This window comes from Syngnathus leptorhynchus, chromosome 17 (genome assembly GCF_054491065.1).
Source record: "Syngnathus leptorhynchus isolate UIUO chromosome 17, UIUO_Slep, whole genome shotgun sequence".
Lineage (NCBI taxonomy): Eukaryota > Metazoa > Chordata > Actinopteri > Syngnathiformes > Syngnathidae > Syngnathus > Syngnathus leptorhynchus.
Window position 1 is genome coordinate 1,432,857 of NC_141211.1, and position 12,665 is coordinate 1,445,521.

The following is a 12,665-nucleotide window of genomic DNA, read 5'->3' on the forward strand; positions in this document are numbered from 1 at the left end:
TACACAACTAAAGAAAGTACAATGGAATATATATTTTTTTAAATAGGACATGGGTGATTGTGTAGACCCGACATGAAAGGAAAGGAAGAATGACTCTCTTTTTTTCAAGTAGCTGCAATTGTGATTGAAAAGAATCTGGAATGTTATCGGCATATACGTATACTGTCCAGTCTGCGGGGCACTTCAAAAGAGCCCGGCTAATTTGATAAATAATGCATAGGTTTCTGTTTAAGGCCAGCTCCAAGTCAAGCTAATGATGCAATTAAAGGGAGAGGCTTCATACAGTATGTATAGCGAGTGGAAATCAACATTGCAAATGTCTAAATATATCTTTTCACTCATCGTACTCTCATTCCATTCCCTTCCTTTCGCTTATGTCTTTTTTTTTTCCTTTACTGCTTCCCAACCCCTGACCTCTACACACCCATACATTACCTTGTCCCCTCCATTCCTCGCTCAACCTCACCTCTCCACCCCCAACAATTGTTCCTGCCAGGAAATCTTCTAAGCCAGTTTGCTTGTCACCCTTAATCCCTTACAGTCCATGGACCAGAAGCGCTGGGATCAACGTAGTAGTAAGCCACAAAGTGTGTGAGTTAGTTAGGCTGTTTTGTATTCACTGCTTATTCTACATGTGCCTTTCTCCATCATCTTGCTGTGGGTGACAGCCAAAAGAGGTTCCTGTGCAGGCTTTGTTCCGATAAAATCCTTTGTATTCCAGGGTTAGGGTTTAACCAGTCTAAAATGAAATGCAAGAGCTTTATCAAAAAAGGCCGCCTTATAAAATAATAATAATCATTTGGCAATTGTGTGTCAATCAAAACAATATGATGCAATAGAGCTACACAAACTATTTTAAAAGCCGCATGATACCCTGAAAGATCTCAGGATCCGTCTTTATTTGACTTAACATTTTTCATCATTTTGAGCGTGTTTGGCAAAAAAAAAAGCACTCACTTGCAACCCCAAGGAGGACAAGCGCTATAAAAATGGAAAGATGGACTAGGCATGAATTGATTGCTTGTGTTTATTAAAAAATACAGGGGAAGCGCTTAAAAAACTCGCGCGAATATCTTTTTTTATTATTTTTCAACGGGTCTTGCGCTCCGAGCGCCCCCCCACATCACTTTTCCTCTTCTTGCCGATTGGCTAAAGGCTCGCGTCTGTCTCCTCTGTGTGGGCGGAACTTGGTCGACTCGTTCTTGCTCCACGCAGGGAGGGAGGGAGGGAGCGAGCGAGCGAGCGGGGCCAGGCAGCAGTGCATCTACCGGAGGACGCCAGTGTTGTGTCGCTGAAGGCTCCGCAACTGATCCCCACTGCTGTGCTGCAGATCCTGTCAAGAAAAAAAAAAGTAACACCGTTTTTGGGAGCATTGCAAATCTTGCTATACTTCACTTTGCAAGCCAAGGACTCGGTCAAAAAGTGGTACCTGGAACGGAGCAGGTCCGGTTTGGGGGGGGATCTACGAGCGTCGAGCGCGAGGTGCAAGACAACAATAAGACAGGATGAATCTCAACAGTCATGCCATCTTCACCCTCTACACGGTTTATGGGATTCTTCTTAAAGGTCAGCCTTTTTTTATTCTTCTTTGAGTTCGGGATGACGTGTCTGTTTGTGCACCTTGCATGCGATCAGGGGCAAGATGATGGGTCAAGCAAGCAAGCGCTTTCCTCTCTGCATGCATAGTGCGTGCGTGCGTGCGTGCGAGGATGCGCACCTTTGTATTTGGAAAGTGATGAGGGGGCACCCTGGGGGTATTCCTCCTCAGCAATGAGTAAGGTGTTTCTTCAACACCTTTTTCCTCTGCATCTCTCAGCCGTGGCAATAAAAATGCGTGCCCAGGAAGAGGCGCAACGGAGGCGGACACACCTCAACGTGATCCGTGCAGCATCCTCCCCCCCCCCCGCCCCCCATGAGTGTTTGTCGGACATGCAGCTTTGTGATGAGTCACTGTTGCGATGTCGCCGATGCATTTTTGATCAAGATATGCTTTATTTTTTTAATGCATTTTAAGGGGAGTGGGGTTGCAGAACAGGTGCACCACCCTAATTTTTCCATATTGTGGTGTGATGTGTGAACTGCATGATGAATAGTTCAAGCTGTAGTAATGTTGGAGGTCTAGGTCACATGGTTGAAAACCCCAACAGCAGGGTGCGTGTTTAAAATGAGAAGCACCATACTGGATGATGGGGAAAAACATTGCGCTTAATTCTCTTTTTGCTGCACTCAAAATGAACTTAGCACACCAAACAGATAATTGAACATATCAACTCTGTCAGATGTAGTACCCAGGCTGACCTGTGCGGGGGCAGCACAGTGCTGCAAGCCATCCAGACTGCTGGCAACTAAAAAGAAGAAGAAAAGGAAGAAATTACATACTCAAACTCATCTGTTAACAGTGCGAGCTTCAGGTCACGTCTTATTTTTCGATGTAATATTGCAAGCACTGGGACTGTTGCTCGGCTGATTTCAGTGTTGTTTTGGGACCCTAAATGTTTCACAGCAGAGGGTCATCGATGAATCGACAACTAATCTACACCACATTTAGTTTTGCATAGCGTTCGAAAAGAGAACGCGGACCATGGTCTGCCATATTTGTCGCCGGTTGCTAAGCGACCCAAATGCTAGTGGCCTGATACCTTTTGCCAAGTGTTGCCTGCAGTTTGGCATTATGTACTTGACACCTTTAGAAAAGAAAAGCCCTGGCTTGTGATTGAATCAATTTGACTTGTCTTGACTGGCTTTGCATTAACTGAGGAGGAAACAATGAGCGGCAGGAAGAGAAATTGAGCTAAAGCTATTTGGAGATGGCTTGGAGCTGGACTTCCTTAAATTTCCCCCCATGCAACACCTCCAAATGATCTTGCTTTTTCACTCTGACATCACTCCAGTGTCAGATGATGTTTTTATCTGGCTGTACTCTGTGCTCTTATAAAGTTAAAATGATGGCGGCTTCAAACAATTTTCTGGCCAGCGAGAAGGTCATACATAGATAACAAACACAAGCATGAGAGTGATGCCAAAATACTGCATATATTTTTTTGTTAAGGCCTTGCTCTCTTGCTAAAACAATGAAGAGAACCCTTTTCCCCATCAGATAGATACCATTTTTGTTTTTATAAAGTGTCATACTAAGACTATTTTTGTTATGACCTAATGTTAGTTCAATATTTGAAGAGTTGCAGTTGGGTTTCCTTTGTTTTTCTAATTTCACGGCGGGCCTGCTCCTAATGCCGCTGTGGACCGTTGATGGCCCACGGGTCATAGGTTGCCTACCACCTCTGCAAAATGTGGTGCGCTTCTAATATTATTCTTTATTATACTCTATCATTCCCAAAGCACGGCATACTCCTGCAGAGCATGTTGGGTATGTGCGTGCGTGTTTACATATCCCTGCGAATGTGTGCTGTGTTTACATAGCTTATGTTGAAGAGGACCTGAGCAATGAGAGCAGAGCGTGCGGCGGCGTCAGTCTCTTTTCATATAATGCCGGCACACACTCATGCACACACAAATGCGACACAGAGTCTCGGCAACCCTGAAGAGGATAATGCTAGGCTGCTTGATTTGAACAGTCATTTCCCAGTGCAAGGCCTATTATTGTATAGGTCGCGCACAGCAGGCAGGTCAGCCTCCTCCTGAATGGAGTCGATACCGCTCAAGTCACATACAAGCGCGGCGGCTGGTGTCGCGGTATCCTCAGATTAAACCTGTGCAGGTGGAAATGGAAATGTGTGTTTTATTTTCTTGGTTTTAAGATAGATGGCTGCCGCTTTCCGCGTTTTTGTCCAGCGTGTGCCCGTAAGCCAGAGAAAAGCGCCTGTTATGCAAATGCGCCTCTTACGCAAGAGCCCCGGGCTGAGCGGCTGGGGAAGCAGAGGGCGACGGAGGAAGAGGAGCTGATGTCAGAACAATATGGGAGCAGAGCTAGCGGAGGAGGAGGAATGCGCAGTCTCCTGACGATAAGAGTGCAACTACTGCACTTTGCGTGTTGTTTTGGATTGCCAGTTTATCTCGGCGGCCGGCTAGTCGGCCTCTTTGGAACTCTGATCTGGCGAGCCCCCGCTGAGGCATGTGTTTTTATCCCCTCAGTGAGTGTAAGCTGCTCAAGGCTGACCCTCCATCCCTCTGCGCTTTCGTCCATTCCTCCCTCACTCCCATCCGCCGGTTCGTGGTGTTGAAGCTTTGTAGCGCAGCAGCGTGGGAAAGCTTCTGATAACAAGCGGCCTTGTGTGTGTCTGTCTCTCTGTGTGTTTGTGTGTTTGCAGAGCCACTGATTACACGCGGGGAACAACTCTGGTTCTTCCTCACGCGTCACACTCTCCCCTCCCACTTGTGCATGTATTTTCATGGCTATGCTCTGACAGGTAGAGCATACAAGGTGCTCTGTACCTGATGCCATAAAGCGTCAAAGCTCTGCGGAGCGCCGCTTGGACCACTGTGCCTCCTCGTGCACAGGCAGGCAGGCTAACATGCACAGAGCCCCAGTGTGGATTCACTGCTGCACTGCCAAAGGATTTCCCTTGATCAAAGCCAGTCTTTTTGTTAGTCCAGGTGTTAAAAAAGTTGAAACAGAGAGGAGGAAGTGGCTGGAGGGGATTGTGGTAGGATTCAGAAGCTACAAGCTCTTCCTGGCACAGTAGAAGTACACCGGGTGCAGAACCGCTCCGAAAAGCACAGCGCGCAATTTCACACCTGGGGTTGATTCTCTCTCTCTACTCACTTGATGAGTTTATCTTTGCTTTGGCTTTCCTTTTTACCCAGCTGACACCCAAAAGGGCCAGCAGCCTAAATGAGAACATGGAGCTCTTTTTAGAGCCGGTGTCAGCGGGTTTATGGCCTAGATGACTTTCCTTGTTGACATGACACTGAGTTGTGCTCATCCCTCTAATTAGGACCAGCGATCACAATTTGGATCGCGACAAAATTGCCAACATTTCTTTATCACAGTGAATTCCCGTTTATGACGACAGCTACCTCGAAAGCGAAAGGTTCGAGACAGTAACACGGCAAGGTCAATTGAGAGCAGATTTTCTCTTTTTCTTTGAATGTGATAGCCGGCACAGAACCAAATACTCGGACAATTGTTTGAAACGGTAAGTTTAAAAAAAATAGCCTTTATGGAAAACAGGTGGAAGCCCTGTTTTCCATTTTGCTGCTTCAGTTTTGATCCATCAGCGTGTTGAGTGAACTCTGCCACTGAGGGCTTTTGCACTTCTTGGCAAGTATTCCCTGGAAATGCAACACTCTGGAGTAATTGATGGTATGATGGCAATGACGCTCTGTCATGGCTTGTTATGATAATCACGGTACAATAGACGCATGCTAGTCATCAAACATCCAATTAGGTTGTCGGGCGTACATTCAAACAGCATGCTGCATTTTTCAGAAAATCATTTTAAGTCTGATGAATTGCATATTACTAAAGCATAGTGATGAGACATTGCTTATGCTGTGTACTAATGCCTCCCTGGCTGCAAATACATGTTGTTCAAGATTGGGGGAAAAAAAAAAAAAAACATCTTTGTCTGGAAATATATTGTGGCTTAATTCATTTCCAAATTGGCAGTGGAGCTCTGCCTCATATTCTTCAGTTAAAGTGTATGAGAGAAGACGATAATGAGGCGGTGTGTTTTCGGCCCAAAAAAGACTCCCAATAGGCAGTGGGGTTTGTTTATTTTATTGTAAACACTTCTGTTCATCTTATATAAACCAAGCTACTAATTGGATGTGATTCATCTTAACTTTAAAGTACAATTGACTTTTGTTTCCCATTTATTGGCACATTTTGTGGGTATTCTCTCAAAACTAATAAGAAATGGTACATAAGGTTAAACACGATATTACGCTCAAACTAGGCTATGATATATCGGTGTGTGCAAGGCTGATGACTAAGTGAGAATCGTTTCCAAAATAATCAACATGCAATTTGGAGTCAGGTTTGAATTTCATTTCACCTCCAAGAGTCATAAAATGCAATTATTGCTTTGATTTTGCCCCTCCCTAATAAAAGATTCTGCCTTAATGGAATGTGAACATGCCTGGATGTAAACGCGCATGTGATGTCTCTATTACCGTCAAATTCTCGGGGATTAACATGTGGCTAATCTCACACTCTGCTCAGAGGGAAAAAAAAAAAATTAAGGAAGATTGAAAAGGGAAGTCCTAGAACACCCAGGAGAATTTTGTAATTTTTTTTGTCACCCCACCACCGCTAACTCGCAAACATATGAAGTGGGTTAATGCAGCATGTAGTTGAATTTAACATGCTCTCCGGGTTCATGTATCGCGCTCCTTCTTAACAAGCCTTATCCTTGATAATGTTCTTTTCATCCTATGTGCCCTTTCATCTGACGGCTCCTTTTCATACAAATCCCCGCGGGCCACAGTCGAGAGACTTGCTGCTACGTGTCACAGTAATCATTTTCTTGAGCCCAGATAAAGATACGACCACGACGCAGCTCGGCCTCCCCTCCCTTTGCTCTCCCGCCCCGCCGCCAATATTGTTTGGGGACTCTGCGTCCGCCCGCTTCTGACAGAAATGAATTCAGCCAAAGCGAAGACAGACCATATTGCTGCGCAGAGACAGCCAGCGCCTTATGCTATGTGCACGCCAGCCACAATACGCACATACGTACTATCAATGCACCTTGCACACTTTCCGCCCCGCAGCTTGTAGACACAGCAGTGAGAGGAAGGGAAGAAATATCCACTCTTGTTTGGAATTACATTTGTTCCCATGTAATGGACTGCAGGGTGCTCCTATTTTGTCCACATCTCGTCTGAAATGCCAACAAGAGTACACTCGTAGCAAATTCATGGATGCTGAACTGAGAAGGTCCCCCCCACACACACAACTAAAAAGTCCAAGGCCTACAAATCCGGGCATCACACAAATTGTCCTCTTTCTAGTGCTGTTGAAGGGAGCATCCATTCAGTGTCTAAACAGGAAATGAAGGCAAATCCACACATAATCCCACGGTTCCCACCACCTCCCACCCTCGCAGCGCCAATAATCATTTTTGCTAATCGCAGCTGTAATTCAACAAAGTAATTCCTGAACTGAGAAGCATCCATAATGCCGATATTTCCCTTTGTGGCCATCGGGTAGTGGCGATTCAGTCTCTCTCCATGGTTTGACTTGAAATGAGTTTTAAAATAGAGCCGCGTTAGTGATGCTTGCAATTGTTGGATGTTGGCCGTGGTCGGACTGTTGTAATATATTTCAAAATAGGGATTTAGAGCTTAATTGCCCAGCAAGTTGGGAAACATTATTAGAGTGGAGTTATGGCATGATACTAATTGAAAAGTGGGATTCATTGCACTATCTGCACTTGTTTGAGCATGGCGAAAGAAAGAAGCCTGGAAGTAGCAAAAGCTAATTGAAATATAATTCCCCAAAGACACATGTTCATGTTAATTGACTTTCTGTGTGCGCTTGTGTTTCTGTGTCTGTGTGTAGTTGAGTGGGTGTTTTTTTTTTTTTTTTTTTTCCTTGTAGCCTGAAGTAAGTTGCTAGTCGCTTGTCTAATCAACAGCTGGTGTCGCCTGGCTTTCCCTTCCCCCTCTCCACCCATTTTTTAATTCAACCTTCGAAAGCTATTAGGCTCCGTTTTGCACATTTCGATACACGCATGAATGTAATAACGTCATGAAATGATACAATTAGATTCAAAGCTTTCATTGCAGCTTCTATTCCTTCGTCCTTCAATGCTTTCTTCACAATGCTCAGACTGATCGGTGGGAAAATGCCAAACAATGGAGTTTCGGACTAGTTAGGGACTCTTTGTCAACTGTTTAGAATTGAAGGCTGCAATTAAGAGGTTACTTCAGGTTTCTAGCAATCACCACCCACTATTGCTGTTCTACAGATTTTACTTGACATGAGAAGATTTTGATGGGTGTAAAATAGTTTTGTTGAAACCCAATCCATGTTTTGTTTGATTGTGATGAATGGATTGTTGGTTTTGAAGCGATTGATGCCGAATGGTTAACATGGCATCAGTTTTGCGAAGTTGAGTTTTCGAGGGAAGGGACAATAGATTTAGTGAAAAAGATGATTATTAACAGTTAAAAAAAAAATGGAGAGTTCTGGTGAGCAATAGCCTCCATAATGTGCTTTGGGTCCCCCCACATTATTGTGTGTGTGTGGTGTCCACATTTCATCACTTCTGCACCATCTGTCTTTTTTTTTTTTTTGTGCCACATTGCAAATCCATTATAGGATCCTCAACATTATTCCTCCCCATTTGAAGTAGTGCACTCCCCGCCGCTTATTGCTATTGCTGCAGGATCCTGTGGCTTGTTTGCTACTTGGCAGTAGAGTCTCACCCATGTTTTGTGCAAAATGAATTGGCCATAGTAAAAAGCCAAGCCAAGCCTCAATTTCATTTTAGAGCTTGCCATATTTTGGAATATGTTAAAGAAATATGTCTGAAGCCTTTTTTTTTTTTTAATATAATCTTCCCGTCATTTAATTGCATATTAGCACGCTGCTTGAGCACAGCAAGACGCGCTCGAATCTCACTAGAGTTCGGCTCACTAGTTTTATAGCTAACTTATCCCCACTTCTAATCAAACTGATTCTCTGACTCAAAACCTCCTGCTGAGGAAACAAATAAGCTATAATGGCTTTAAATGGTCTCCAATTACGACTAATTCCAATGCTTATCTTAAAGATGTTTGCTTTTTCTTTCCTATTCGGCTCCAGTTGAGGAGCACAAGAATTGTCATCTGGATCATAACCAGAGCGACTTGTTTGAAATACAACAGATGCATTCTTATTAGAGAGCAGAAGGCTTTCTGTTTCTTCTCAACTCTCATCTTTAAAACGAAGAAGAACATTTTGTCCTTTATCTTCATCATTACTCCCATCCTGTTTAGTGGCAATCTATACTCATTCATTCTCCCTCTTTTGTAGACTTAATACCAAAAGCTAGCGTGAATGATTACCTCAGATTCACATTCATAACATTTGCCCTTGTTATGTTGAAAATAACAACCCTGTTATTTCATAAATGAGCTCATCTGCGAGCATTATCTCCAGGCATTGCCAGACAAACAATAAAACGGAGAGCTCCATTTATTGACATGGATTTAACCTTAGTTTTTTTAACCTTGGCATTTTCTATTGGTCACAAAATACATCTAATAGTGCTGCTAATGGTGTAGTGATAGGTACTTGGCTGCAAGCAAGAGAGGTACAATTGATTGCTGTCCCAAGACCTCTGCATCCGCAAGAAAACTACTGTAAACTATTTGTATATCTTTGCAAACCCATAACTCCTCCGAGCATTGTAATTCTCCTTTCTTAAGACCACACTGGTTTTGTAAAAAGAGTTCAGAACATAAATAGAAACAGTTGAAATGGCTTTGTTTTAAATGGTTGCTGTGAGGACAGCTCTCTCTAGGCACGCCTAGTGACAGCTACGATATGTACGTACGTGGATCCATGCAGTTGAAATGGACCAGCTCATGCTAATCTGTGCTAATCCCTTGAGAAGCGCCCATGGAGCAAAATTATCACATCACTCTGTAGTTGGGATGGATCACAGAGACAAAGAGGAAGAGACACATTGTGAATGTTGACATATTCCAGGCAAATTCAATTGCAGCAGCTTCTTGGTGTGGCTGTTACACTCATTTGTAGAAAAAAAAAATAAAAAAAAAATCTCACAACACCCGGTAATTAGTAGTATGCTTTCTGGGACTAAGCGATGATTTTAAATCCTTGTTGTAAGCACACTAATCCTTATTTAAATTGTGACCATACATTTCTCATTTTGACTCGCTCTAATCTCGACTATTTTCAAGAAGGTAACGTAAGGAGATAACTCTCACACCGCTTGATCCCGTCGCAACCTTTGACCTCCAAAGGCAAAATTCTCCAAATGCGTAGGCCGACAAATTTCATTTGTATTATCTTTTCGATATTTTCTGCATGTGATTTCTTACAATACGGAAACTCTGTATCTTATTGCACATGGCAGCAAGTAATAAATTGAAGATGTATGACAATAATTGTAACTGTATTGTCAGCAGGATTCGCATCTCGCACATCCATACACGTTCCACTGTGGAGATGTCTAATGAGGTTTCACACAAACTGCCTCTGGTACTTCCGCCCACTATTGGGTAGTATTTCTTGTAACAACACAATCCTGCTTTTCTGGATAAGCACCAAAATGTAGATGCATGGAATAGAAGGCAATGTGATGCTTCCGAGAAACTGATGGGCTGTCTTGAGATGTCTCGTAAGTCCAAGTGGTTTCCTGCGGCTCGTCTGGGATCCTTTCAAGACATCGACCCGGCGGCCGCGGTCGCGCCGCTGCTTCCCTGCGATGAGATGTGATGAGACAGCGACGGCGCTAACGGCAAACATTGCATTTTGGAGTGTCGTCAAGGTGTGGAGGGATGAGAGATTTGGACAGTTGTTGGGGGGGGTTACAGGAGGGATCGGTGGAGAGGGGCATGGGGGTCAGAGGAGTTCACATTTTTTCCGTCACCACAGAAAAATATGAAATTTGGAATGGAGACAGCTGGCCCCACAGTGTTTTGGGGAAAAAAATAGAGCAGGGAGGAACTAAAAAGTAGCACAAAAAGAACAGCGACCAGGCGTGAGAGATTCACTAAATGAGCCTTGACATTGCATCAACCATACAAACATGCACACACAATCTCGAAAAGATGAATAATGCATCCAAGCAGTTGGGATAATTCATTATGCATGGAGATATGATCACAGATAAAGAGCCATGCTAAAAAGGTGACACTTTTTGGCAATTTTCTTTCTTTGAGAAATAAATGGATGCTACATGTTGGACAACAAACATTGGTGTTTCATTTTGTTCAGATCCCACCCAACATGGAAAGACTGTTTTTATCATGACTTCCTTTTCACTTATTCACAGCATTTTTGTCTCACTCTAGCTTGTGTGACGCGGTCTCTGTGTGTTTCATTTCTGCCTTACCCCCTGACACCTCACCCCGGGGCTTTCATCTTGGCGGGGTGCTCTCTCCATCTCGGAGAATTCTCCAATTGGCAGACAAGCGCCCTTGTCAGACACCATTCATTGCACTTGCATAGATCCGAAAAGTGTTTTAACAAGCACCGCCGAGTCTTGTGATGCGGAAGAACGTGCTTATCGGTGTAAAAGCAGATCTTGTGACTCATTTCAAAAGAACCGGAAGTTTCGAGCTCCTTTTGTTGACGTCCAGTGAAGCATAATCATGGATTTGCCGATGAATCGATCGTTATGAACGGGTCGAGTGTGTGGAATTGATTGGTGATTAATCTGATTTACCAAATCATCCTTTGATACAAACAACTCCTAATTTAATCTGGGTGGTCACAAAAAAAAAAAAATCACAAGCAAAACCACTTTGAAATGATCACAAAATACTTCAAAATGTCTCTAAGCTATTCCCGATGAAGAGACCAGTACGCACGTCCTGTTTAATTTCTAGCTACTTTTGTCTTATAACGTGAATAAAAAGTGAAAGAGTGCTGCAATCCCCACAAGCAGCTTGTCTCCCAGTTTCGCAGTGAGCTATAGCACTTGTTAATCAGTTTGCGAATGTGCGCTCTATTTGCTTTTAATCAGTTTCACAGTGCAGATGTCACGCATGACATATTTGAAAATACGTGGGATGCATCTGCAAATGTCTTCTGTTTACATGTCAGAGTGCGTCCTGATAATTGCAACCCAAGGCAGCCTTGAGCATCAAGATTTATCATTGATAAAGAACATTTGGCCTATTCTGGCCCATGAAGCCACCCAGAAGCCTTTTGAGAAGCATATATAGTGAGAGACTGCGGGGCCTCCAACATCATTTTCTTGTTGCTCTGTTTTGATCCACATATATGAATAAAGTGGAGAGGAAAGTAGCTTGATCTTCTCCCGTCAGTTACGGCAGAGAAACTAAGTGGCTTAAAAAAGAGCCGATGTCATGGTGAGTGAGTGTTCGACATCCAATGTACAATGATCTCAGCCCCTAGGATACAGACTCTGAAAATATATAAAGTGGCTGCTTTATAGACCATGACATATAATTTCCTCTACAGAAAGACACATATTGCCTTTCCATCAGAACGGAGCCGGGCTGTTCTGATGGAAGTCGCCAGCTATAGTCTTGTACACTGGCTGTAACCCGACTGTGGCTTAATGTATGCGCTAAAGGTTACATCATCCAAATGACTCATCTGTCGGACAACTTTAATATGCTCCTGACCCATGTGAAAAATATTTAGCAAGTATATATATAATACAGTGTGCAGTCAAGATCTGGGTGTTTCAGAATTTTGGGATATCTGACAGGGTTAAGTCCTTCATTTCATTCTCTCTCTTGTGGAAATGATTTATTCATCAGAATTTGAAAGATATCTGATGCTGATTGGTTTGCTGTCTAAAGAAGATGAATATGATTGAAATGACTTGATACAACACTGATGTCGAAATAGGATTTGAGAACATTCGGCATTGAACTAAAACGAAAAAAATTGAACGGGGGAAAAAAAAAGAGGGCCAATTTTGATAGAAGGCTAATTGTGACTTTTTTTTATCATAGCAACTGTATTTAATGTAAAGGGAAACGAGGCTTCGGTCGATTTTTGGAATCAGTAGGGTTTTGCGTTTGTGTTTTTCATCTTGGCAGTGTTAATGAAT

At 43.2% G+C, this 12,665-nt stretch overlaps 1 protein-coding gene across 1 annotated transcript in view; it reads left to right on the top strand.

Annotated features, from left to right (window-relative positions):
• The first annotated feature begins 1,282 nt into the window (after positions 1-1,282).
• The window catches only part of cadm2a (cell adhesion molecule 2a), a 107,121-nt gene continuing 95,738 nt past the window's right edge, over positions 1,283-12,665 (top strand). The window contains exon 1 of the mRNA XM_085936380.1: positions 1,283-1,566. Within this exon, the coding sequence (XP_085792506.1) occupies positions 1,506-1,566 (61 nt within the window). The 5' untranslated portion in view covers positions 1,283-1,505. The remainder of the gene's footprint in view (positions 1,567-12,665) is intronic.